The 27,811-nt window shown below is 47.1% G+C and overlaps 2 protein-coding genes across 9 annotated transcripts; one reads left to right on the top strand and one right to left on the bottom strand.

Annotated features, from left to right (window-relative positions):
• Window positions 1–244: 244 nt before the first annotated feature.
• On the bottom strand, window positions 245–14,897 carry CBX3 (chromobox 3). Of its 4 annotated transcripts, none has more exons than XM_020993389.2 (6): window positions 14,802–14,897; window positions 13,481–13,532; window positions 10,110–10,252; window positions 4,739–4,901; window positions 3,460–3,554; window positions 245–1,653 (listed from the first exon to the last, which is right to left on the bottom strand). In XM_020993389.2, exons 2-6 carry the CDS (start codon window positions 13,502–13,504, stop codon window positions 1,527–1,529), a joined length of 552 nt encoding a protein of 183 aa, XP_020849048.1. In that variant the 5' UTR covers window positions 13,505–13,532; window positions 14,802–14,897; the 3' UTR covers window positions 245–1,526. The 4 variants fall into 4 exon arrangements, with proteins under 4 accessions (XP_020849048.1, XP_020849047.1, XP_020849050.1 ...); XM_020993388.2 differs by lacking the exon at window positions 14,802–14,897 and adding an exon at window positions 14,374–14,463; XM_020993391.2 differs by lacking the exon at window positions 13,481–13,532 and having other exon boundaries at window positions 14,802–14,825.
• Window positions 14,898–15,439: 542 nt separating this feature from the next.
• On the top strand, window positions 15,440–25,897 carry HNRNPA2B1 (heterogeneous nuclear ribonucleoprotein A2/B1). 5 transcript variants are annotated; one of them, XM_078150941.1, is made up of 13 exons: window positions 15,441–15,743; window positions 18,743–18,853; window positions 18,984–19,130; window positions 19,546–19,756; window positions 19,921–20,022; window positions 20,105–20,185; window positions 20,804–20,866; window positions 22,230–22,349; window positions 22,584–22,706; window positions 23,441–23,525; window positions 23,689–24,622; window positions 24,932–25,004; window positions 25,578–25,897. In XM_078150941.1, exons 1-10 carry the CDS (start codon window positions 15,738–15,740, stop codon window positions 23,500–23,502), a joined length of 1,026 nt encoding a protein of 341 aa, XP_078007067.1. In that variant the 5' UTR covers window positions 15,441–15,737; the 3' UTR covers window positions 23,503–23,525; window positions 23,689–24,622; window positions 24,932–25,004; window positions 25,578–25,897. The 5 variants fall into 5 exon arrangements, with proteins under 5 accessions (XP_078007072.1, XP_078007070.1, XP_078007067.1 ...); XM_078150939.1 differs by having other exon boundaries at window positions 24,932–25,012; XM_078150946.1 differs by lacking the exon at window positions 23,689–24,622 and having other exon boundaries at window positions 15,440–15,743.
• Window positions 25,898–27,811: the final 1,914 nt, after the last annotated feature.

The following is a 27,811-nucleotide window of genomic DNA, read 5'->3' as shown; positions in this document are numbered from 1 at the left end:
GCACGTGCTGCAGTAAACCGTTCTGGTCAGTTTTACTGGATCGGTTCTCTTTGCTACAAAGGAGGATTCATATCGGTGGCAGGTATGTCAGGAAATACCTGATAAAAAACAAAAGGCATCCAGACCCTTCAAAGAAACCCAATCCATAACTTTAAAGGTGAATGATTCGGCAATGCTGGCGAGACATTCATGACACCTAGCACCTCCATTCATGTGAGGGGAGTTTAGAAAAAGCTTCTGCATGTAAAGGAAGAATATAAAACTATTTATTGACCACTGTTCACCAGTATTTACAATAAAGTAAACAATATACAGTTGTATAACATTCCAATGACTACAAAGTTATTTTTTTTGCCTGACTCCCGCGGAGCCAAGTGACCCAAATACTCAAAAGGCTGGTTCTACGTGAAGGGATGGGTTGGGATAAAGGAAAAACATGCACATCAAGAGTATAGAAGACTACATAACATGGGTAAGTCTGCTTCCCCATTTATGCCCATAGTTAGGAAAACACAACCCCCCCCCCCAAATGCCTGCCCTTTGGGCAGAATATTTATGTTCCAGCAGACGGGGATGTTACTACATGATTGAGAAAGGACCCTTTGGTTAGTAAAATAAGATGGGACACCCCTACTTTCTGAAGCAGGAAGTCCAAGCTTTCCTTTTTTAAAATCAAGGCCAAAACGGTTCTATTTCAACATTTCAGGTAAACGTTCAAACAAGTGTCGGCAACATTTCCCCACACACGTTTCTAACCTAGCATTGGGCAACGTCACCGTTGGAGATATTGGGCCGTGGGGAGCCCCAGCAGACGGGGGTCTTGCCCAGCCAGATCTGGACCTCAGGCTTTGGGAAGAGGATCCCTTTTGGATAACAAATGTGGAGCTGTCCCCTTCTGCGTGTTCTTGGAGCTGCCTTTGCGCCCACAGGGAAGATGCTCACCACCACCCTAACAGGGCCCAGACACTGAGCGCACACTACCATGAACACCCCGGCAAGGCTTTGACGCGCCTACACAATCATTCTGTTCTAGTGGTTGGAGAAGGGAAGGCAGCACATTTTCTGCCACTCTGAGCATCATGGGAAATGCTACCTGGACACAACAATTTCTTAGACAGCTAACCTTAGGCATACATGGGGGCTAAACACTTCTTAGGATTCAGAGTAGTGACTACAGAAGGTATTAATCAGTATTTATAAAAGTTTTTCTCTACTGTGGAGGAAGTTAATAATTCCATAGTATCAAATGCTCTCTTCTGTGATAAATGTTAAGTAAATGCAGAAAGCTTGTATTTACTTGTTCAGTTACCAGTGCTGCTGCTGCAAAGTAAAAACCAGCCCAAACGAAAAACAAACCAAACAAAAACAAAAACCTACTTTAAAACCTACCCAACTGAGTTCTCATTAGATGGAGATGGCGCTCACACTGCTAACAAATCAAACAATGAAATCAATATCCAGGTTTGGTAATATATATATATGTGTGTGTGTATATATATATATTTCTAAAAAAGCGATGCAAACGGTTACTGCGCTTCGTCTTCAGGACAGGAGTGCCAGGTCAGTCGCTCCTCGTAAAAGGCGATGACTATCTGAGGGCATTTCACGTTGGCTTCTTTGGCCAGCACCAAGTCGGCCTCGTCGGAATCTTTCCTGTGCAGAGGGTGGAAAAAGCTGGGTCAAAAAACAACCAGAACGTCGACACAATTGAAAAGTGCTGATTTAAAAGAAGGATGATTAGGCTTCTAATCAAATAGGGGTGAATTTGATGGATCTGAGCTTGTGGGGCAAACTGGAAACTCACTGGCCAGAGCCTGCCATTCCCGGGATTTTCTCTCAAACTCAGGACCCAGGGCAGCCTATACCAACTGGCTATTTCATCCTCTTGTGTCTTCCGTATAATATCAAATTTAAAGGAATCTCAGTAGACTCAATTACACTTATCTTGACAATGTAATGAAATCAGAAGACTGCCAAGAAAATGTGGTGTCTAAGAGCTTTCCTTTCATTTCAAGTTCTAATGCCCTTGAACCCTACATAATTACATAACGTCATGCTGTTGAACAGGATGGGCAGGCAAAGGTGGGTTCTGATCCACACCACTGGAAGTAGCAACTAATACCAATGGGCTCACAGACCCAGCTGAGTGCTGACAGTCAATTTATGAAGCCCCATAGTTATTATAAAAAAAAAAGTCATTGGTCTAAACTCAATTTATGACAGATCTTTTTGTAGGGTAGAGGAACACACAGTAATTCTCTTATTTCTAGGACGGGGCCATTGGCTCAGAGAAAACAGCCTTGATGCCTCCCCCGTTGTCTTGGGTACTGCTACAGCCAGCCTCTGCCACCCACCCAGTCAGAAGCCATCTTTTCATTTTGGCTAGTGGAGACTGATCTGTCTTTAAGACGTGAGGGGCTGGGGCTGGGGCTCAAAGTCCATCATGCACAATTTAGTCATTTCAGAAGGCCATGGCTACACCTTTTTTTAATGACCCCTAAAAGCAGGACCCGCCCCAATGCTGTCCACTACATCGCCCATCTTGAGAACATGCTTCGCTTGACTGATCACTGTGTCCGATACTGCAGCCTTTTGTTTTTCAGTTTTCAGGAAGTGGATAGCCCGGGTAAACGTCCAGTGGACAAAGGCCGAAGATCCCTCTCACGTTTACACACTAGTCTATGGGAGCTGGAAACTCCACATCTTCCTCTTTACAGGGCACTATCCCTGAACCTTTCCTTCCCTGTGTTCATTCTGTTTGCCAAAGGACCCTTTCCAACCTTCCACCAAGTTAACAAGGAATACTGGTGGACTAAGCAAGTTAATCCCTATCGCTAAAAATGAAATATGTTCAAACACAGATTAATTCTGTCAAGAATGCTTTTATTTGGATGAAAACAATATATTCTTGAACAGTTCACCCTCAAGCCTTGAACTTAAACAGCTAGAAAGCTCACAGGGCATCCACAGCCCACCCCCTTCTGCTACTGCCCAACAGCCACCCTTTCTCTGGCCACTTCCTGGCCACCACACACAAGCTCCTGGTAACGCTGTCTCCTCTTGCACCTCTACAGTTAACCCTTCACCAATCCCTTTGAGGCCCTGCTCAAGTCACCTCTCGCAGAACAAATCACTCCCCTCCTGCAGGGTCAGGTCCAGTATTCAAATCTCCACCTGTCCCTCAGTATCCACATGGGCAGCCTGGAGGCACTGAACTGGACAATTGTGACATCTCACTAGAGATGGCCAGACTATTTCTAAACGTGTCCCCCAACACGAGCGCTCACACACGCACAGACACAGCCTAGTGTGTACAGTTGCTAAAGAAGCTTATAAATGTCTCCTCCCTCACGGGCTAGAGGTATACCATGAAAACCAGCTGAGATGCTCTCTTTGGGTGCCTCCACAAACTTACTTTAGCAAACATCCCTTTCCACCACCTCCCACTTCAGTTCTTACCACTTCATGAGAAACATCAGCTCTCCACTGCTGTCCGTGGCACCAATGATTCGCTCTGGATCAAGGCCCCGTGCAAAGCCCCGTGGCTTGTCGGCCTGTCGTGAAAAGTGACAAGAGTCTGGTCAGCCAACTCTCTCCACACTGGCACATCTCACTAGCCAGCTTTAAAGAGGAGTGTTATTACGACATCCGGCCCAAATCCCTCATTTCACAGAGGATGAGAACAAAGCCCAGGAGTGAGCACAGAACTCTCTAAAAGCTATAGTGAATGATCACATCACACAAAATCCAAGTGGCTCAAGTGGGAATCTATGGTCAGCACTGAAAACGGAAAACCAAACACACACACACAAAAATGCTCAGCCAAAAACCAAATTGAGTCTTGAACTGTCAGTTTAAAAAGATTTAAAAAAACTCAAACGTACAGCACGTGCTGTGCCATTAGACAGCTACCAACGCTTTGATTTTATTTATTTCAGATTGCCTTTTCACGTAATGCAATCAACCCCACCCCCCACCCCATCAGAGAGCAGAATTTCTTGGGAGGAGGGGGAGACTCTAAGATTTGTCCATGCAATTAAAAAATTAGAAGACAAAAGGTAATGACAGCCAATCTTAAAAAACAGCCTATGTTTTTACGCTCTACAATGAATTCACCACATAAAACACTGTCTAGCTCCGGGGTCCTCCAAACCCTGCAGCTCATCACCCATGACGTGAAAGCACTCACTTCCTCAAGCCCTAGCCTGTTCATGGTGCTGACAGGAAGCAAAAACTCCCCTGGTGAAGGGGCTTTTGTGGAACTGATGTGATCCAGTGTGAGAGGACACCTCTTGGAAGATAAACAATTATAAAAAGACTGTATGAATTACAGAGAGTCCATGACCCTGAAGTAAAGGAAATGGGATGGGGCTGTCAACGATCCAAACACGTGCCCTCTTCTTGATCTTGTCCTTTCAAGAGCCTTGGGGAAGGACAGTTAAAGCCGAGCCCCAACACTTAAATGATACACAAGCAAAAGGCAACAGCTTGGCCAGAGAGGATGGGCTCGGGGGACTTCGGATCATTGAACTAGGGCTGGCACGGATCCCAGGCCATCTGCCCCAGAAGGGAAACTGAGGCAAGGGCTGGGAAGCAGGCTGTCCAAGAGTGAGAGAAGAAGCCTCGCCAGGGGGTCATTAACACAGGACTCTCGAGCGGAATAAACAGTCGTGAGCGCTCCAGGCCCTCCACAAATTCCCTCCCAACAGTGCCGCCACCTCGGCTCCAGAACACTCACCGACTCACGCTTCTTCTTTGACTTGCTGTCATCTGACTCACTGTCAGACAAAGACTTCCTCTTGGCTCCATCTTTTTCTTTACCAGCCTTCTGGGAATTTAGAAATGCTTCAATTAACTCTGGACAATCCAAGTTTTCCTCGGGTTCCCACGTGTTGTCGGCACTGTTTGGGAAGAGTCCAAGGTGATGGTACTCAGCAGACGGTCAGCCCTCGATGACCATCCCCGCCCCAGGCCCTAGCCCTGGCCCGATGCAGGGGTTACCGCTTCCACTGGGAAGACTCCAAAAAGGTCTCTGCCCTCTTCACCAGCAGGAACAGCCCTGCCTACAGACCAGGGATGGGGAACCCTCGAGGCCCTCCTGGTGCCACCCTCTGACTGAATCCAAACTTCCCTAGACAAACCCTTTTTTTAAGGGGAATATGACACTGGCACGGCTCTCTAACTACTTGGGGGGGCTCAGAGTCGAGACCACCCCCCTACTTTCCCCTCCTTGTCACAAGTGCTCTGCATGGACTCTGGAAGCAACGAATTGCAATTAGTGCCACGTCCCAGAGGCTCTGACGGAAGCAGATCAATTCACTGTGAACTACGTGAAACAGAGTGAAGTCACAAGACAGGATGGAATTTTGGGAGGAGGGCTGTCACTGAACGGAGGCTCCACAGAGATTCCACCAGCACTTCTGCCTCCCCATGAGCCCTTCTGGGCACCGTCCCGCCCTCACTGACGTTCACACAGCTCCTTACTCCTCCCCACCCCACAAGGTCAGGGAGTCATCAGAGTGGGGCAACAGTTCAGAGAGTCCAAGTCCACAGCCTTCCCAGAGTTTGACCACAAGAGAGCTGGGGTTCTCCAGGGCCCAGTGGAACACAGGGACTCCCTGCACCTAGGACAGGGACAGCGGAAGACAGGTGCCAACGAATGCTCTGTTTCCAGAGGTCCTCATGGGGCTCCAAATGTTGGGGTCTGTTGAGTGGCTCCATGAGCTGCCCCTTCTATGGAGGGTCCAGGCCCGGGGAGGGGGGAGGGAGGGGAAGAAGCACCTCCCACCAACAGACAGGGAGTGGTTTGCCAGGCACTGCAGTAAGTGCCTGGCAAAACATGATCCTAACTGAGGATGCAAGAAAGATGCTGTGGCATAATGCCAAGATTTGGTGACTGGATGAAGGGACGAGGAGAGATCGCAGACTCCGAAGCAAAGGAAGGAAAAGCAGGACAGAGCAGGATCCTGGGAGCTGGGGAGGGAGGGCAGAGGGGCTCAGGACACAAAGCCACCAAGACCAACAGAGGCCCCCCACGGTCGTTGGTGATGGCATGGCCCCTGCGCTGGACAGGAGCCAAACGAGCAGAGAGAGACGTCCGTCCAGCCACGTCCAAGGCTGGTCCAGCGCCAGGGAGGACAAAGGCTCACCAGGCAGCTTCCTCACACATACACTTCCCATTTTCAAAAAGGACACGGAATCTGAGCAGAATCATGGGCCTTCTGGCCCCAGACATGTTGCTGTCTGTACTAGACCACATGCCCTATCACCTGCAGGAAAGCCCAACAGCTCTCTAGCTGGGCCTCCCTTTCCATAGTAGCTCATGGGTGACCTCTCTGACTACTGGTTAGTGCCGTGAGAAGCCAGGACTGCTGAGAACACCTGCCACCCCTGGGACTCCAACACTGTTTCACAACCACTTAGGGAGGGAGAGCAGTCAGGCCCTCCCCTCCAGGGACCAGCCATCCTTGGCAGGTGGACAGAGAAAAGAAAACACAAAAGCCTGTTCCCCCTTTAGTTTCTCTGGCTCCTGGGCAGGGGAACTGGGCCTGGGCTCTGTCCAGTCTCAGCTCCAGATCCCAAGGGTCTAACACGGGGAGCTTTTCTGCTCCCCAGGATTGGCTTGGCCCGGCCCGCACCCATGTGTCTCTCCATTATCACATGCAGGGGGATACTTTGCCCATCCTATGCCCCTAGGATCCTCTGAGAACCACAGATGTGGCCTGGGCATGGCAGGCCCTCCGAGGAAGGCTGCCCGGCGTGGGCAGAGGCCACAAGGAGCCATTGCTGGACACACACTGGATCCTGACCGACAGCGCGCCACCTCTACAAGGAACCTCCTTCCCAGACTGAGCTATCAGGGCACCCACTGAGCTCGAACCCACCTCTTCTCCTTCCACATCAGAAAAGACACTAATCTCCTCCCTGGGCCTAACAGTCCCTTCTCTGATGGCTCTTTATGTGACTGAAGCTCCTTCACTGTCACTGTCACCATCACCTTGGAGGGGTCATAAGAGGGACCCGGGACACTCCTGCTCACCGTCCTCACCATGGAACAAAACGTCGCTCTCTTTCAAAGCGCCCCAGCAAAGTGCCTCAGCTGCCTGCCAGGGCTTACTACCCTCACCTTCAAACTGTATCTACTTTCTCATCTGCCAGGCCCCTCCTCCTGACTCCCTAGCACCTCTCTCTCCTAGGGGAAGGGATTCTACAATTCTGTCTGCTCAGCCTGGACCTAAACGCCCAAAAAGACTCCACAGGAGAGGATTCCACGCTGTGGACAATCCAGAACATTCCCAGAAAGCCACCCAAAGCCACAAAATGGAAAGAAACATCTCACTGGAGGACAAAGCAACGGGCACCACCTTTTCCTCCCTCTCTCTGCAGCTCAAGCTCCTCCCAAGGCCTCCTGACCTCATCCAGAGGCCCCCGTCCCCTCCTCAATCTTAAGATCCCCAGCCTTCTGTTCAACTGACAGTTAAAGGCTGGCCAAGTTCCCACAACTGCAGATCTGACCTAGGGCCACTTGCCAATGCCCAGGCTCAAAAGGCGGCCTTTACAGACCCCTGGTTCCTATTTACCCCAAAGGGTAACAAAAGGGCTCACTTTTCGTAGTCTAATTTTAGTGACCCAATGGGCAGTGTACTGGAAACCCTCCAGTGCCCTTTCAGTTCATGCTGCTACACAAGCAGAGGTAAACTCTTGGTTCTTGATATATACTCCAGCTTCCTCTCCCCTTCTCTGTGCAACATGAAACCAGCACCCAGCTCATTTGGGAGGAGCAGGGTTTGGGTTAAGCCTACACTTCCTGACTCTGAAATGCTCCTTTTAACACAGGAGACTTTATTCAAGCAGAAAACTGACTATAGTAGCTCTCTCCTACCTGCATTTAGGACAGAAAAATCAAACACTGGGGGCAGAACCAACAGCTCATATCAGAGTCCTGAAATGACAACTTTGCAATGACTTAGCCACTTTAGTAAAGAGATTCGGATAAGAGGCTACACAGATGAGCCTGTCTCGGCTAATTAATACCAATCTTTTCTAGGTGGTAGCAGGACCAGATTACGTCTAATCAAGTGTAATGGCAAGGATCAACAGTGGCTGAAAGACAGAAATATTCCTAGCCATCTGGAAGTAAAGACACCTATTCCCACGATTCAGCCTGCCCACCACTAAACCCAGCTCTAGCTGTGTTCCATCGGCCCTGTTCGGTAGAGGGCACCATGATCCTCCTGGGCCCCCTCCTGGCTGTCCTTCATTCCTAGAATGCTCTCCTTGGCCCCTCTGCCTTTGGGCTTCCTTCCAGTCCCCCCTCCCCTCCCAAGCTCTTCCCAACCTCTCTGGATTCTAGTCCCTTCTCTCTGCTAATTCTTTCCTATTCATCCCATCTATGACCGGTTGTGTCCCTTCATTAGATGGTGAGCTCCCCAAGGGCACAGACTGTCTGGTGTCTTTCTTTGAATCCCCAGTGCTGGGCACATAGCAGGTGTTTACTGTTCATGGGACTAGGAATAGCTTGGCAGAGGAAGTCAAAGGGCAAGGAAAGGAAGCAGCTGTGGTTTTCTACTGGAGGTGGGCTCTATTAAGCTGCCAAGAAAAGGAAACAGAGGAACAGCTCTGGGAACTCTCCAGGTGGCAAGATTTCCTCCTCAACCCTGTGGGGCAATGTCGGCAAAGCCCAGGTTCAAACTGAGTCTGCTCTGCCCTCAGGATGCACCCTCTCTGCTAGCAGCCACTTAACTGAGGGCAATCACTGTGGAAAGCCGACAGAGGCTGTCTAAGAGGGCCCTGTGACCCCTGGGAGGGAGCCCCCACCTCTCTGCACAAAGATGGCGGCAGGAGCCTTGCTGAGTGCCCCAAGAGAGCTCTGCCCACACTCACATTTGTGGATTCCAACCCGCTGAAGCTACAAAGTTACCATGTTCACTGTCACTGCTACATGGATTCTCAACTGTCACTGGTATGTTTCCCTTTCACTGTCAACGCCCACATACCCATTCTCCGAATCCCTTCCGGGCCCTAGCCCTCACTGGGGGTGTCAAGCACCTCCCCCGATGATGGCCACTGGCCGATGCCTGAGGCCCTTCCAGCAGTCCTCCTGGCCTGATGGGCCCTGCTCAAACTTGGGCAGCTAGAAAGGAACTCCAAAAACACCACCCGACCATAGCTGTGCTGTGCACAAGGCCCCAGATGTGATACAAAGACTCAAACCAAGACAAAGCGGAAGAGCGAGAGAGCTGGAAAGCCAGGCTGAAAAGATGGCAAAATGGGAGACGGAGTTCACACGACTGGCACCGACCAGCAGCGTGACCCTGGCCAAGTCACCTCACCTCGGAACACTCAGTTTCCTCATCTCTAAAATGCGGGTGGCAGCTTCTATGAGGATCGAACAAGACCTTTGTAAAGTGTTGTTAGGTTACATGAAGACTTCTAGCACCCGGTACCACTGTCCCTGGGAAAGGGCAACCAGACTTAAGAGTTGACACTGATCAATACAAACAGCCCGGCCTCCCCATCGTGGCCAGACACCGCAGCACCAGCAGCCCTGGCCCTAACCGGAGCACAGGGAGTGCCCCTTCCCACCCCTGGACCAGAGGCTCGGGGCCTCCCGGCCTACGTCCAGCGTACACCGCGCAGAGATGGCGAGGCCATTGACATGTCCAGCAGCACCGAACACTGCTTCTGACGCATGCCACAGAGGGCCTGCGCGGCAGGACTAACCGGTCAGCTCCTGCCTGGGGCCCGTCCTCATCTCCTCAGAGACCAGACCCTCCCAAGCCCCCCGCTTACCGGGGATACGTCTACGCGGCTTTCCTAGACACCAGTTTCTTGTGTTTCTATCTGTCTTCTGAGCATCAATGTTTGTTGACTGCTCTTGGATTAAAAACCTCAATTTATACCAGCGCTCAGGAAGTCCCAGGACCCCAGACCCGGGGGTAGTGGATGCCTCAGGCCAGTCACTGACAGAGGTCAGGGGAGCTGAAGAAACTCTCCCAGGGCCACACGGGGAAATGTCCTGGGCTGCTAAGCCCCAAGCCCTTCAATCCCCACCGTCCCACCCGACAGACGCTTATTGGGGCAGCTGGGACAGCAAAGGAGCTGCTTACTCAGTAAATCCTTTCCATTTTAAGAAATATTCCACTTTCCCGTTCACCACTCGCCGGTCCAACACTTTCTCCACCACAAACTCCTCAGGCTCGGCTTCTTCCACTTTCTTACTCTTGCCATTCTGTTTCTTTCCCATCTTTTGCTAAAAAAAAAAGGAAAGAAAAGAGAAAAAAGGAAAAAAAGCCGCGTTAAGCATTTGGGTTTCCTTGCTTCTCACTTAACCATCACGGGTGGCTAACTTCTAACATGTGGCAGCTCTCCCAGACTCCACTTGCTACTCCTCATTTACACCCCCCCCCACAGAGATGCCTTAGCAGAAGGACAAGGCACCCAAGAGCCCCCCCCCCACCCCCAAGAAGCCACTCCCAGCTGTCTTGACCCTTTGCTGCAATTCAAGGCTTCCTAGGACTGTAAACACATGCCCAAGTGCAGAGCCCCCAAAAGGAGCAAAAACAAATAAAATGTCATAGCAGGATGCAAACAGAGCAAAGAGATGCCCCTTCTGTTTGAGAAACCACATGTTAACCAGGGACATGCATGGATGTGGCCAGTCACATGGCTGGTAATTGAATCAAGTGTGTTAACAGGACTACAGCTCAGCAGGGAGAATGAGGCAGACACAGTTAAAAACTCACTCTTAAAATACAACCCAAAAGTCTCAAAGTGGGCCGTGCTCGGCTTAGAGCTGGCCCAGGAAACAGCCAACACGTGCCTGTGCCTCCCCCGCTCCAACAATACAGTGAAAAGCTGACAGCCAGGTAGTGCCCTAATTCTTGGACTATCTCGGACCACTTAAAACAAGCTGATACTGCTACCACACTAAGAAGCCAAAATGATTTTGAAGGTGGAGGTGAAAGAAAAAAAAACGGCTCCTATTTCTCTGTCCCTTAAGAGAACAAGTTCTAAAATGGTGGCCCAGCTCATCAGTAATGCCACCAGGCCTCTGGTAGGAGCCCACATTCAAAGAGACAATACTTTTATGTCTTCAAGCAACCATGTTTTTCTGAAGGTTTTTTTTACTCACTGAAACAATTCTCCCAGATTCCCCAGTTAAGCATTCACTTAGTATATGTTTTCTTGGAAAACAATGGCTTCTAGTTGCTTGGTGGCTTAAGGCAACCTCCCCAATATAGCGTGAATGCACAAAGAAGTGAGGAGTGTCAAGATTCCAAGAGTATATATTTCGAATATTGACACAAACGTACCCACATACTTATGACACCATGTGAAATGGAAGATATCTCGTCTCCATTATAAACTCATCAAACTTATGATTTTGTTTTACTAAAACTTCCAAGGAGATGCCCAGGGAGTAAAATCATCAGCACCAAGAGGAAATAGATACTTTGGCAGTATGTGGATGGAGCATGGTCCAAGAGCTTTCTGCTTCTGAACACTAGATGAGCAACAGGGAAAGTCAGAATAGTTGGGGGGCAAATAGAGAAACTGGGAAAGACAAAAAGCTGATCAGAATGGAGCACTGACCCGACAGAAGACAAAGCAGCCGCTGTCCATGAAGACAAAGAGCAGAGACTCAAGTTCAAAAGGTTAAACAGAACAGAAGCAGAAACCAGGAGGAAGGAGCCAGAGAAAGAGGCAAAGGCACAGAGGCTAGGCTGGCCGGCAGGCCCGGCGCCCAATGCCCTGGTGGGATGCTGGTTTGGAGGGCTCTTTTCATGCTCAGTGCTCTCTTCTGGAAAAATGAACTACGAAAATTCTCAGTGTGGGGGCATCCCCCTCTAATCCCAGACCACTCCTCTCTACCACGTGGCAAAGAAAAACGAAACCACTTTCACAACTCAGTCATAGAAAAAAGGGGAGAACATCAGACTTGGCACCTCTAGGGTTTGGGGGATTTCTCTGAAAATCCCACTGATTTTTTACGATGCAAAGCTGCCATTCGGGGGTCCTCTTGGGAAGACCTTTGTTCACTTAGGTACAAAGCACGGTAAGATGGCACAAAGTTTTGGGAACCAGTGTGCACACCTCTTTGCTGACTTGAGAGCAACTGACACAGATGGCAGAGCAACCTGACCTTCTCATGGGCTCCTTCTGCCCATCATTCATTACCAGAACCCTCCATCCTCTACCTCATGGGCAGGTAACTCTTTCCTTTGGCTTCTTTGGCCACAAGATGAAATCAATGCAAACTAATAAAAACATGGAGATTTGGCTGAGGAAGCCAAGGAAAAATCAGAAGGAAAAAAGCAGGGGGGTATTATCCAGGCCTCCTCCCAAAGCCACTTTAACATTATAAGTGACACCCAAGCGCTCAGGAACCTCATGGACAGCATTAGTATTTCAGCCAGTGATGTACTCTCCCTGGCATTTGGCTCAAATATACAATCTAACATCACATTGACTCATCACCAATTTTCTCTTTTCTTTACTGTGAAATCCAAAGATTGTATACAAAGCAAAAACAGACACTGTGGGTTCAGAGGTGTGAACACTCACCTTTTAGGCCTAAAAAGATTACTAATACAATACAGAACTCGTTACAGTGGGAACCATAACTTTGAATTTCGTGATTTTCATGTGAATTTTCAATGAATGTTCCAAATGAAGATTTGCTTTTGGCAAGTATTAAATTCCATGGGTCTAAGTAGATGCAACTTTATGCACATTTTGCTACAGAAATCGATATATGAGGCATCATGAAATGGCCAGATGCAAAACACTATACTTGGGAGAAAAGGCTGTTTTGAAATATGCACAAAGACTGGAGTTCTGTCCTTCCCTGTCTCCCAAAACTTTCTTATAAGGAAATTACAATCTGACTGATACAGCTTGGGGAGACATGCAGCAGTTTAAAGTCTCCCTGGCTCCCACAAAGCTCTAAAAAACAAACAAAAACCAGAAGTGGTTCAAAGAGTAACTTTTACCCCAGATTAACTTGAGGAATAACCTGGCTTTTAAACTAAACGTCCCTAAAGCAACAATCACCTAAACTTCAACTGTGGCTTCAGCCAATCAGAAGGCTCTGAGGAATTCCATAGGCCCTCTCTCAGGCTGGCTGCAGCCTATGGGACGACTATAGCAAGAAAGGATGCTAAAGAAACCCTGTTATTTTCTCAGAAAATACTATGTAACTGTTGCTTTATGTAGCTTCTGTGAAGCTCTTTTCTGCCCTACAACAAGCCCCTATGTGTTTGAGATGAGTTTCTCACTAGATCTATTTGACTTGTTACAAAGTCACTTTAATGTCCTCTCTTCCTAACTTCAAGGTCTCTGGATGGGGCCCGAATTCCTACACTTGGTTAAAGTTGGATGTGTGTTTATGAACCACAGAGATGCAAAGTTATAATTTTTTTTGGGGGGGGGAAGACTTGGGTTAATCCTTACATATTTTAGGTGCTTATTAACTTACCAATGTAGTTTTATTGGAGGCCATTTTTTATTGCAGACTTGAAGAGCTTTTACTAGAAAAATGCATGACAGTTAAAAGGAAGTTTACATGAGAGAAAAAGCTAGTTGAATACAAGTTCGGTCCTGATTCCAACCCCCATGTATGCAGCACACATCTCTCTTTCTCAACACAAGCGAGTTTGGACAGAATCCAATGGAGAAGCCCACTTGGAGCTCACTCCTGCGCACGTTACGAGTGGCACACACCTAAGCCTCCACCAGCATGCTCACCTAAGCCCTAGCATTCTCCAACCTTCGTGGGGAAGGGGTGGGGACCGGGAGGGAACAGACACAAAGCCTGGTGCTCCTCCGACCCCCGGGGCAAGGAGCACCCGGGGACTGCCGAGTTAGGCGGGGACAGCGGGCAGCAGTGCTCCCAATTTAATCCCACCGGACCCAAATTGGAGCTCTGGCAGATAACGAGCAGACCCCCGGGGCTCCCGTGGCCACCCCGCAGCCAGAGCCCTCACGTGGCCGCCCCCTGCCCACGCTCCCCAGGCCAAGGCCAAAGGGAGGCCGCCGTCCAAGACCAGGCCGCGCTGCTGGGCGGACCATCCGCCGCCCTCCATCCCCCTCCCCGGCCGCCCCCCACCCCCCAGCGGCCTCTCCCCGCTCCCGCCTCAAGGACCCCAGCGGGGGCGGGAACAAAGGCCCGCAGCCGCGCGGGGAGCCGGGCCTGGCGCCGGATACGCCGGCCTCGGCCACAGCTAACGGGACGGGCCCGCGGGGGGTCCCCGTGGCCGCCGCGGCCCCCGCCCGCCGCACCCGTGCAGCCCCGACGTGGGCGACCCCCGCCCGGCCCCGGGGCCCCGGTGGTGGGGGAGAAGGGGAGGGGAGAGCAAGAAAGGAACCGACTTCACCGCCGCTCCGGGTCCGGGCCGCTGCTCCTGCCGCCGCCCGCCTGAGTGCGTGCGAGCCCTGCCCGCGGCCGCCGCCGCTGCTGTTGCTGCTGCCTCCGAGCGAGCGGGTGAGACGGGCCCCGGGGCCGCGGCGGGCGGGCGGCTGCGCGGGGCCGCCGCTGCCGCTGCTGCTACCGCCGCTGTTGCTGCTGCTGCTGCTGCTGCTGGGGCCGCCGCCGCCGCTGCCGTCGCTGCTGAGCTCGGAGGGGGAGCGCGGAGGCGGAGCGCGGAGGCGGAGCCCGACGGCAAGCCGGGGCGGGGAGATGACGTCAGGGGCGGGGCTCCGGGCGGCGGGAAGTGGCGGGGGGAGGGGCGGGAGGGGCGTTCGGCCACCGCCCCCGGGCCGCGCAGCGCCGAGAGCGTGGGGGCGGCGACTCCACTTACCGTCACTGGCCGCGGTGCGGTCCCAAGAGAGGAGGACGGGACGGGGAACGGGGGGGGGGCGGAAGGCGGCTGCGGAGGGCCAGGCGCTCGCGCAGGCTCGGGGTGGGCGGGGGCTCCGCCGCGCCGGCGTCAGCACTGGCGCCAAAACGCGGGCCCGCAAGGACTTCCTCCCCACGGGTGGGGGCGGGGCCTGCCACGAGTGGGGGAGGGGGCCGCGGGAAGAATGGGGCGGCAGAATCGGGGCCCTTCAGGTGGGCCGGAGCCGAGTCGTGGCCCCAGAACGGGGCGGGTTGGGGGGGCGGGGCGGGGCTCCTGGACTTGGCGGCGCAGAGGGGAGCCAGTGGGCGCCCCGGGGCGGGGGCGGGGGCTGTGTTAATTTCAAACTGCGCGACCGTTTCTCCCCCGCCCTGCGCCGAGGCGGGGGCCGTGCGCAATTCTGAGACTCCCTTTACGCCTCCTCGCGCTCTGCGCCCGGCCCCAGTCCGCTGGACGCCAATGGCGCCAGGCACCGCCCTGTGGGGGCGGGGTACGCCGTTGGCGTAAGGCGAGCGTAGCTCGTCCGCGCCGTTGGCGGCCGTTACTGCGTCTGCGCAGCCGCACTGACGTAGGCGGAGAGGGAAGACGCGTTGGTCGGAGGGAAGGTTCTAGAAAAGAGGCAGCCGCGCGAGCGAGAGCAGCAGTCGCAGCAGCCGCCGCCGCCGCAAGAGTCGCCGCCTCCGCTTGTTCCTCTCGTTCGTCGCTCTCCTCTGCGGCCGCCCTCGCCCTCGCTCTCCGCCTCGCACCCTGCGCCCAGCGCCCGGCGGCGGTGTGGTTTCCCGGGCCGTGGCACGGCAGCCCCCCACCGGCGCCAGGACGAGTCCGGTTCGCGCCCGTCCGCGGAGATCCTTCTCATCTCGCTCGGCTGCGGGGCCCCGGCTTGAGGCGACCGACGCCGCCATGGAGGTGAGCCGGGACCCAGAGGGGGAGGGTTGTGGGGAGGATGCGCCGCGGGGCCGTGACAGGGCCGGTCTGAGGGGCTGGCGGACCCGCTTTCCCTTTCTGGGGCCGCGGCCGCCATTTGCCTCCGCGCGACCGGGAAGGGGGGGAGGGGCGGCCAGACTCGGGGCGGTTTCCCTCGGGGCCCGGCAGCCCGAGAGGCCCCGCCGAGGCCGAGCCGGGCCTGGGGTCGCTGCTTGCCCGCCTCCCGGCCCGGCCCGCCGGCTTCCCGCGCTGGGTCGGGCCGTTTGGGCGGCGGCAGCCGGAGGGGGGAGGGAGGCGCGGTCCCGGGGCGCGCTCCCGACGCCGCGCCCAGCGCCAACGCCGCCATTTTCCCGAGCTCGGCCGCTCGCGCCGCAGCCGCTTCGGTCCCTGCCCTCGATTCGGCTGGTGGGTTCCGGTCCGGCGCGGGTGCCCTCCGTCTCTCCCGGGCCCGTCGCCTCGGTCGCCCGCTCGCACGCCCGTCCGTCCTCGCTACTGCAGCGACCTTGTTCCGGCCAAATGGCGCCCTCGCCTTCCGGAGCGCGGAGGGAGGGCGGCCGCCAAGGATCCTGGCGTGAGTGGGGGGCGCCCCGGGCCGGGCCGGAGCCTGGGGGAGGGGAGGGGAAGCGAAAAAGCTGCTGCGCCATCCAGGCCCATCCCCCCTGCCTTCTTCCCCCTCGTCTCCCTCCCGCGCGGGACCACGTGTTCGGTAATGTACAAAGGGGGGGGTGGGGCGGCTCGGGCCGGGCCTCTCCAGGGCCTCCCGCTGCTCCAGGAGGGGGAGGAAGAAGAGGAGGGGGAGGGGAGCGGAGCGCGGCGTTCGCGTGCTCCCCGGGGACCGCGCCTTCGGTTGGAACTGTTAGGAGGGACAGGCCGCCAAAAGGCGCGACGGAGCACGGCTGGGGAGGCCGCAGCCACCTCCAGACACCCATTGGTGCAATTGGGTGATGATTCGGTAAAGGATGTTGGGGCCCAGTCGAGCGGGCAGTGCCCAGGTTAATTCCAAGTCCGAGCCTCTGGCCTGCAAAGGCTTTTATTTTAACTCCATTGTGCCATTACTCTCTGGATTTTTGAATACGTGCTTGAACAAACTCGTTTCATTCTTACATGTAAAAGTTAAGCGTCATAGCCCCTACAGTAATGTCTTAAAGGGAGCGTGAGCTTGCGGGGCAAGCATGTGAGGAGGCTGCTTTTTCTTAGATTTAGTTCTACTGGCACTAATGGGATGCACCACCAGACCAAAACACCCCTTTTAGGCTTAATGCAAAATGAGGCAGGTACATGCATCGTAATAGTCCACAATTACAGTTTTGTAAAACGAATAGTCGCGGGATGTAATTTTTCAAGGTAATTTGTTTTACTTGCTAGAACCCAAGCCTCTAGTGTTTAGTCATTCTCCAACCTGGGATCACCCACTATAATCCTGTAAACCCATTGACTAAAAGATTGAGAGTTTTATCTCTGTAAATGAGAATTTCTTGGCCAAGGTCACACCAGAAAAGGTGAAACTGGCCTCTCCATCTTCTTTCTTTACTGTGTCTACCACGTGGCCATGCCCTAATCATGGCGGGTAGTCAGTCTTTCTTTTGAGTCTTAGCATTTCTGAATCTGTTGCCATTGAGAATGACTCGAGTATTTGAAGAATCAAAATTTTATTTGACGAATTGGAAGCTAATTTCAAGGAGGTTTACATCCAAAAGTAGAAATTTTGGATAACAAAATGGAAGTTAAGATGGACTTGTTCTGTGCAGTTGGACTTGGAATATAGTAACTTGGAAAAGAAGCTTAAGAGCTAAATATTGATATTTGGGCCTTTTTTCAAAATTTAGGCTCAGTAAACCTAGATAATTTTATTTTTTAAAAGATGCCCTTTTTGTCCTTTATGTTCGAGATCTCAACATTTTATTTTAAATTGTGCTTCACTTTATTGCAATTCATTGTACTGCTTGGATTATTTGAAGGCCTGAATGAGGGATACATCTGAATACATTCTAGGAAGTTTCTTTGTTAGGAATTAATATTCGATGTTGAATTTTTTTAAGCAACCTAGATCTAGATTGAGACTTGGGAAGCACTATTCCCTCCTATTAAACATGTTTCTCTTTGTTTTGAAGCATGATGTTATAAATGATGCATTTTAATCTTGTCAGCAGTCCTGCCTATTTGACAGTTAACTTTAAATAACAAAATCCACTTATACACTTAAGTAGAATGTGAGTTTTGGATGCACACAAATGTGAGACAACTTTCCATATTGGAGAATTCATTTTAAGGCATTAGATGATCTGTTACTAAAGCAGAATTACAATCCAGTTCACTTGAATTCCAGTAGTCAACTTAAAATTGTTTTTGATTCCCTGACACTTGATCTGCCTCAATTTCTTCATCTGTAAAATAGTGATAATAGCATTTTATCTTGCTTGGATGGTTTAGTTAGGATCAAATGAGATAACAATGTTTTTAGAAAGCTGAAAAGAGTGCTATAAATTCAAGATGTGGATTAGGGCTCCTAGGACTTAAATTTTCCAGAGTAGTAGTATAACAGTATAAAATTTGAAGGTAATAGTCACCTGTGTAAGTTGAAACTTTTCAGCCAAGCAAATGAACTAGCCAAAACATTTTAGCCCATTATCAGGCTGTTAGTTTTACTAATAAGCAATTGTGGAAAATGTTGAAGGTTATTTTTTCCTCCCGAGATTGGTGTGCAACTTTGAGTAATGAAAAAGGTGGCCTTTTCAGATCATTTATGGTGGGCGCTTGGCCTATCTTGAGATTTATTGGAACCATCACTAGAGGGCAGACAGGAGAACACTCAAACACACACAAAAAAAAACCATTTTGGCAAGCCTGTAACTGTAAATGTCTTATATTTATGTAGAATTAAAAAAGCTTAATTTTGTTAGAAAACAAGCATTTAGGAGCTTTATAAAGTGTATGTGAACCTGAATCTAAATCCCATTGTGCTCTCCTATTTTTGTTTGCAGAGAGAAAAGGAACAGTTCCGTAAACTCTTTATTGGAGGCCTAAGCTTTGAAACAACAGAAGAAAGTTTGAGAAACTACTATGAACAATGGGGGAAACTCACAGACTGTGTGGTAAATTGTCTTTGAAATTCCTACTTGCAAACTCAAACTTAAAAACAAAATTTTGGTTTCGCTATACTAAAAAAATATGTGCTGTCACATTGTGTTTACTGGGTAATAGAGTCAGATTTCTGCTTTATAGGTTATGAGGGATCCTGCAAGCAAAAGATCAAGGGGATTTGGTTTTGTAACATTTTCATCTATGGCTGAAGTGGATGCAGCCATGTCTGCAAGACCTCATTCAATTGATGGAAGAGTGGTTGAACCGAAAAGAGCAGTAGCCAGAGAGGTGAGCAGAAGCCAACTTGTCTGAGAATCTAATTGTTTGCAATGGTGAGCTGGATCCAAATCTTCAGAGGCTGAGTCTTAAGGATTTTACCAGCCTGTCTTTCCCAGGGTTGTTGGGTTGTCTCTATCCCCCCCCCCCGCCCCTGCAACACATTCTATGTGTTCTGGCACCAAACTCTTGGATTTTGAATTCGGGAAGATTGCTTTGGACTGTCCTGTTAGGAGTGTGTGTGCATGTGTACACATATAGCTTCTGTATTTTATTATCTTTGGGATAGTCCAATGTCATGAGTTAGGGGTGCAAAAGGCATACACTACCTACTTTGGTTTTGTGGGAAGAAACACGTGTTCCTTAGATGAAATGTCTGGCTTAGTTTGCAAAAAAAAAAATGCTTGTATAAATATCTGTCTCTTAGGAATCTGGAAAACCTGGTGCTCACGTTACTGTGAAGAAACTGTTTGTTGGTGGAATTAAAGAAGACACTGAGGAACACCACCTTAGAGATTACTTTGAGGAATATGGGAAAATTGATACTATTGAAATAATTACAGATAGACAGTCTGGTAAAAAAAGGGGCTTTGGTTTTGTTACATTTGATGACCATGATCCTGTGGATAAAATTGTATGTAAGTAAATTACAGCTTCCATTTTCTGTGTTAGTGTCTTTGGAAAGTTTTTACTTTGTTGCCCTTTGCCTTTTAAAGCATTGAACTTTTCTCCAAATTAAAAAAAGTGATTTAAAAAATGCAGGATGCTGGTTGCTTCTCACATTTTGAAACTTGTGTTACAGTGCAAAAATACCACACCATCAATGGCCATAACGCAGAAGTAAGAAAAGCTTTATCTAGACAAGAGATGCAGGAAGTTCAGAGTTCTAGGAGCGGAAGAGGAGGTAGTGTGGCTCTCTTGTTTTCATCAGATTAACTGCCACACTAAGTGGTAAACTTGGTGCTAATGTGAGCAATTATTTGCAGGAAACTTTGGTTTTGGGGATTCCCGTGGTGGCGGTGGAAATTTTGGACCAGGCCCAGGAAGCAATTTTAGAGGGGGATCTGGTAAGTCCAGATAGGATACTGCTTAATATACAAGCAGACAAAACTGTTGAATAAAAATCTTTTGAACTTTTTTGACTCAACTCTTTCAGCCAACCTAAATAATGTTTCCAATCTCATTCTCAGTCCTTCGGTTGAAAATACAAATCCTGTCTTAGATAGTGTGCTTTGAACTATTTGCATGGTTAGTAAGAATTTGTAGTAATGGATGGTCATGACCAGTCTCATCACCCCAATGTGTAATTATTACCCTTGTCTTTTACTTGGACCTGCAAAGTGCCCTTTCAACCCACCAGCTATTGAAATGAATGGGGATGAGTATTCAACTGAGATCTAAGGCACATTGCTAGAACTTTCAAAAACCCAATTCTAAGAGGACATAAATATTTTTGCATATTTAAAATGAATTGGGAGACATTCTTCAGTAGGATAAAAGCAACATAAGTCAGTTCTGTAGTTAGAAAACTTAGAATAGACGCAAGAAGATAAACTTTTAAAAAGTGTTAAAATAGGAATTAGGAAGCAGAAAGGGGTGGGGAAAGAAGTTTGGTAAGCAGGTGTGAGCAACCAGTGTGCTTGGTAGCACCTGAAGTGCTTGACCTTCCGTTTTTCTCCTAACAGATGGATATGGAAGTGGTCGTGGATTTGGAGATGGTTACAATGGATATGGAGGAGGACCAGGAGGTTAGTTTTGAGATGGTGGTTTGGGGGGGGGGTGGAGAATCATCTCTATACTATGCCTACCTGTTTACTATCTGGCTTGGTTTTTTTTGTTTTGTGAAAGGTGACCTTGGTTTATAGGTAGGATAAGCTCTGACCAGGCTTTCCCTTACTGCCCTTTTTTTCCCCCCCCAGCTAAATAAGTATCCTGTTGTAAGGATTTGAAATGTACCCTCCTGGTACTTTTAAAGAGCCCAGCAAACAGAAATTAAAATGTAGATCATTTTAGCATGTGATTTAAAAAAATAAAAACAACCTGGTGACGTGAGGTTGGACATCCTGTGTTCCTTATCCTCAGTATTTTGGCGTATTCTCTGAGCCTACTGGCTTTTTACTAAGTGTCCAAGTAGAACAGGAAGTCTGAGCACAGCTGCTGCTTTGACAGAACTCAGGATAAAAAGGTAATGAAAAATGGCCCTTGAGAAGAGGGAGCCAACTTTCATTGCAGCTGTTAACTTATTTCAATCCCTTAAGACATGTTCTATGATTTGCCATGGCATTAATGTCCCACAAAGTAGTCAAGGTGATTTTTTTTTCTTCTGCAAAGTTGAGTTCTCACTCATTTTGTATTTGTTACAGATTTCTAATGTATAGAAAGTTTTTACCCTATGTAATGTTTTAGGTAAATGTATAAAATGGTCTTGTTTAGAGTATTTGTAATGCTGTATCTTGGCCTAATTCTAAAAAGTTGATTTTTTTTCTTACATGATACATGTTTAAAAATCGGTTCAGATCATGAGCTCTTACAAATATTTTGGTAGGAAACTGTTCAGTATTACAGTGATCTCTTTAGATCTTTTTCCTAATGTCCTTACTGTTAAAGGAAGTAGAGGGTCCAGATTATTCTGGAGAATGACAAACTCAAGATTTGAGAGAGTGAAAAATGGTTTAGTTGGGGTCTAGATATTTAATTTGCTTCTCAGATGGACAATATCTAGCAAGAAAATTGGACAGAAATCCAGAGTTGAGTGGAAAAGGAATGGTAGTAACCAGGATCCAGTACCACCCCACTCCCACCCCTGTTTAACCCTTTATTTTGGGAAAAAACCATGTCTATTCTCCAGGAAATTTTCTGGTAGCTGAGTTGCTGTCCAAAACAGGGAAGATGATTTTTGTTTTGTTTGGAGGGCGAGGGAAAATTTTTTAGGTGTGTATTATGTGCAAGAGCATAGATAACAGAATATAGAGTAACATTTTCTGATTGCAAAAGTTAACAAGAAAGGTTAAACCTCATAGCACTTTGTTGTAGATTGGTATGCTTCCTCAGATTGAACAGTTCTGACTTTGAAGATATTAAGCAATTACTGAAAGGCTTATTTTATAATAGGTGGCAATTTTGGAGGTAGTCCTGGTTATGGAGGAGGAAGAGGAGGATATGGTGGTGGAGGACCTGGCTATGGCAACCAGGGTGGGGGCTACGGAGGTGGTTATGACAACTATGGAGGAGGTAATAAATTCATGTGAAAACTTTATGTGGGGAGAATATGAATTTGGAATTTAAAATGACTTAGTACTTGAATTTAACATTGTCATTTTAAAAGTGTAGAGAGGTATTACTTTTGTTGTAGTTATTTTTTTAGGTTTGTCTTATAAATATTTACATTTGTATAGTATGTGTTTTAATGTTAATATTTACTCATACATGACTGCAGTAATTTTAATCATCTTTGATGTTTAACAGGCAATTATGGAAGTGGGAACTACAATGATTTTGGAAACTATAATCAGCAACCTTCAAACTATGGTCCAATGAAGAGTGGAAACTTTGGTGGTAGCAGGAACATGGGGGGACCATATGGTGGAGGTACTGAATATAACCTTAATTGACCTCTTTACTAGGACCTCACTGGTTCTTGTAACCAGACAGTTTTGTGGCATGAAATGATTTGTATTGTAGACATCTTTTAAAATGAAGTGTAACCTGTAGGCTATTAATAGAGGTAAACATATTCTGTTTTTCGTCACTCTTCAAGGAAAAAGTGTTCACACTAAAAATCGTTCTTCATGAATGTCTCCAGTTTGAAAAAGGAACTTGAACTGAGTTCACTAACCCAGAATTGTAAAACTATCAGTGGCCTAACATGAAAACCAAGCTGGTGGTTTTGTAAATAAAGAAGTAGCGCAGCAGAGACCAGATAGAATCCTGGGCTTTAATTAATCCTGCTGGTTAGTTCATAGCCCAAGTAATTGCTTGAAGATGTTTCTAAAGGGTTGTGATCTCTGAACAGAGAGAGTTTCCCCACCCTTGTTGGCATAATACTTGAAGGACCATCAGGTTAAATAAATAAAAATCTGGACTTTTAAACCCTGGCTATTTATAGTAGATGGTGGTTACATTTTATGGAGAATCCCAATTGATACATATGTGTAAAAGTTCCTCTTAAGAATTTTCGTGGGTAGATGTAATGAGTTGTTGGGAAGTGACTTTAGAAATTTTAACTTAAGTATAAAGTTAAAATGTTATTTGTCCTGTAAATCTTGGCAAATAGACTTGTTGACGATGACAAAACTTATTTTTTCTCTGTCTTAATATTTTAGGGAACTATGGTCCTGGAGGCAGTGGAGGAAGTGGGGGTTATGGAGGGAGGAGCCGATATTGAGCTTTTCTGCCTGTTGGCCATGGGTAAGTGGATTTTTATGAGAGTACTACAATTGCTATTTCTCTTGGGAGACCTAGCTGCAGGAGTAAAAGCTTTTTAGGCTCATGTTATCTTTCCTTTAAAAACTGGTTAGATGGATAATTTCATAACCTATTTTTTTTTTACTCTTTACTTCTGTTGAAACAGGCTTCACTGTATAAATAGGAGAGGATGAGAGCCCAGAGGTAACAGAACAGCTTCAGGTTATCGAAATAACAATGTTAAGGAAACTCTTATCTCAGTCATGCATAAATATGCAGTGATATGGCAGAAGACACCAGAGCAGATGCAGAGAGCCATTTTGTGAATGGATTGGATTATTTAATAACATTACCTTACTGTGGAGGAAGGATTGTAAAAAATATAAAAAAAACACAAAAAAATGCCTTTGAGACAGTTTCTTAGCTTTTTAATTGTTGTTTCTTTCTAGTGGTCTTTGTAAGAGTGTAGAAGCATTCCTTCTTTGATAATGTTAAATTTGTAAGTTTCAGGTGACATGTGAAACCTTCTTTTTTAAGATTTTTCTCAAAGTTTTGAAAAGCTATTAGCCAGGATCATGGTGTAATAAGACATAACGTTTTCCTTTAAAAAATTTAAGTGCGTGTGTAGAGTTAAGAAGCTGTTGTACATTTATGATTTAATAAAATAATTCTAAAGGAAATTGTGTAATTATAGACTTTTTATTTTAAAGTTAAGGAGGGGGTAGTATATAATTAAGTCCATTGCTAAGCTCTTGTTACATATGTAAATTGAAATGCTGATCAGAAAAGTGTGTTGTCTGCAATTCATCAGGATAAAGTATCTAGATAACTGAAGGGATATCTCTGCAAAGAGAAACACCTTTTTAGATTTTTTAGATGCTGCTGCTTCAATGCAAGGAGATATCCGCAGCGAGGTACTCTTCCCCAGGGACACAGGTCTAGTACAAGAGAACTCTTGACGGCTACTAAAATCAGCCGGTCTTAAAAAACTGGGCTGTGTTTCTACAAAACTTTTAACTGCCGTAGTTTTAGAAGGATGCCATCGAAAGCTGAGGGTGTGTAGAGAAAAATAGTTCTAAGCTTCAGTTAAACTGCTTTAGGTAAGATCTTATTTACTTTTCCTTTCTTAATTGTTCAAAAAAAAGATAAACTAATACTATATGACAGTCTACTATGTCAGTATAGTGATTATTTATATGTAGTTTAACATAGCAATAAATTGAGTTAACCATTATCAACTCAAAATAATTTTGTGAATCCTGTTTTTCAATATATTAAATTGACATTTGGGGGCTTTCTGGCTTTTTTGGGAGGGCATTTATTTTCATTTATTTTATTATTTTTTTTTCCTCTTCGTGATGAAGATTCTGGTACTTTAACATATCATTTTTTTCCCTGCTGGAATTTAGCATTGATATGAACCAAGGACAAGCATAATCTGCTGCCACAGGGACTGTAAAGTGCTACCTTTCAACAACTGAGGCAAGCAGGTGATCATTAAATAAAGCTTTTCTTGGGGTTCCTTCAGTGGTGTTGAGCAAAAAGGTAGACTTCAAAAAATTCAATAAACCATATGATATCCCATCTTGACTCGGATTCTCAAGTCAACAATGGAGGAAATGAGCGATCTCTTTGAGGATGACATACTAGAGCAGTTTTTTTTCCTTCCCCTCTAATAACCAGACGCGTAGTTTTCTAGTTACATATAATGTCTTAGAATATATATGTATTATACATAAATCGTGTCTTTCCCCATATCCCAAGCAGCACAATTCCATTGGATTAACCTGTGGCAGACATTCATTTTTCTCCAGTACCGCTGTAAAAGTAGGCTGTGTAGGCGATTTCCATTTGTAGGCCTTACAGGATCTCTAAGTTGTATCCTTCTGCAGTTCTACATGAGGCTTTGTTGCCTGGGGTGGGATATGACCAAGAGATTGCTAGGTTCTCACCAGTCAATCCACTAAAATTTTACGACCACCACTGAAATGATTGATAGCTACTTTGGAGCGCACATTGATAAACCTCTTCAGATACTTCTTTTTTCTTTGGCAGGAATGTGTCTTGCTGCAGGTAACTAATGAAGAAGTGGTCAACCACAGAGTGTCTTCAGGAAATAAGAGATTCTGTACCATCTGAATATATTTCTTGTTGGTGCCTCCATTTTTAAAAGCACTGTTAGTTGAAAGGGAAATGTATTTGGATGATGATACAAAATGATCAGTTCAAATCACGGTGATGAGAATTGTCTGTAATCATCAGAAATTCAGCTTACTAGCCAGCGTTAAAATTGTATGGTGTTTTTAAAACGGTTTTGTGAACAGACAAAACTGGCCTTTTTTTAAAGTTTTTAAAATAAACATTTTTGTATCCAAGTACTTTGTGTGATGATTACACACACAATGTGTGCATTTTTTTAATTTCATAGGCTTGTAGCTGTCTAAAAGGAATACTGCTACTCCTTAAGTCTTCATTTAAAACGGGCACATTTGACAAGAATGTGGATTCTGTTTTGCTTGCATTAACTGCCCTTGTATTTTTTACTATATTTTTATGATCATGAGTTTTTCTGTTTACCTGGCTTTCTTAATGTTAGATGACGAATTTTATTAACTTTTCAGAGAAAAATTGCTCCTTTTTAAAACCTTTTACAACACAGCATTGTGAATCAAGTGAAGTTTAAATACCTGGATATTGTAATTAGATTGTACTTGCAGAGTGTTACACTTGCTTTGAACAATGATGCTCTCAACCTCCCCCCCCCAAAAAAGTAATTTTTTTAAGGTCACCTATAAATGTAAGAATTTAACCCAGAACATGGGCTGTTTAAGTGGTATGACAAGGTGTACAGGGTGTGAGATATATATATCAGATGACTGTTTGGCCGGGTTGAATCTCTGCATGTTGTCATGGCTAGAAATGACATTCCCAGGGCTGAATGCAGGCTCCGTGCACAAGTACAATGAATCTCAATTTACACAGAGGAAAATCGGTGGTGGTGTCGTCCTGCTGGTTGAGGCAGTTCTCCAAAGGGTTGGAGAAAGCAGGCCTCTACAGAGTACTGTTGGGAGGGTTGGAGTACGTGCAACCATATGACTGGGTGGATGATGGTATCTGAAGATAGGGCTTAATGAAATGACCTTTTTAAAAAGGCAAAGTCCGAGGTGGGGGAGAAAATGCAGCTTACTGCCCAAGACGACTTCTGTCTCTTTACAGTTACGTTGATGCATGTGATGGAATGTTTGACAAAAAAATTACTCTTGCCCAAATAAAGCAAATGAACTTTATATTAACTCTGGAAGAGAAACACTTGAAATACTGGTTTTAACATGCTCAAGTGGAATGAGTTTTGTTTACAATTCCTGGTGGCTCAAAAGCAGAATTTATGTTTACGTGGGTTTTTTGTCTCTTTGGGGAGTTTTTTTTCTTTTTATAGAAGGCAGGCTTCAGGAATTGTTAAAACTGAAGCTGCTCATTAGGCTGGGGCAAAGGAGTTTTTTTGGGTTTTCTACTGATTACAATATTGCCAAAATGTTTCTAAAGCCATTCACAACAGCAATTATTGTGTCATATTAGCTTTTTCCAGGTGTGCCCAGAAAGGACAGTCTTGGTTGTTCTAAATGAGAGAAAACCCTGCTTGTTTGTGCAATTCATACAGATATTCAGCTGCTCTAGGGGTGGGGCCAAGACATTGGACAAGGTGACCGTCACTATAGACTTCAGAACCATTTCTCCACGTGGAAAAGCCAGATGTTAAAGGGTTTAGATAATGCATGTGAGACTGGCCTCATCTCAAAGGAGCTTAATGGTAATGTCAGGAGGACCTACTTCTGAAAAAACTCAATTGTAAGCAGCTTTTTAGGAGCTGGGATGTAGCTTCCTGCTCTATGCATTAGTACCTGTCTACAATGTAACTTAACAGTCATTACCTTGGGTTTGCTGTTTTCCCCCAAGAGCTCGCCCCACCTCCCTTTAATTGCCTGGGGTGTGTGTCAGGAACAGAAGGTAAATTGAGATTGGGGCTCTGATAGGGTTGCCTACCAAACTTCATTCCATTGGCATTTGGACTGCCACAGGTCAGAAAAGAGGCTTGCAAATGATCAACGTGGACCTGTATTCCAAAGAGCCTTCCAGCAAGGTTATATTATTAAAAAATAACTTAGGAAAGTGCCCATGTTAGAGGACTCGATAAAGGTTAGCCTTTTAATGATGTTACGTGCTGAACCTAGCCATGGCTGCCCAGCTTACTTAGCTTTGGTCAGTCTGTAGGCAGAGAGTGGTATTCCTGA

Source organism: Phascolarctos cinereus, unplaced genomic scaffold (genome assembly GCF_003287225.1).
Source record: "Phascolarctos cinereus isolate Bilbo 61053 unplaced genomic scaffold, phaCin_HiC Scaffold_1;HRSCAF=81, whole genome shotgun sequence".
In the NCBI taxonomy this organism is placed as follows: domain Eukaryota; kingdom Metazoa; phylum Chordata; class Mammalia; order Diprotodontia; family Phascolarctidae; genus Phascolarctos; species Phascolarctos cinereus.
Note: the sequence above shows the minus strand (reverse complement) of the source record. Positions and strands in the feature narration are given on the sequence as shown.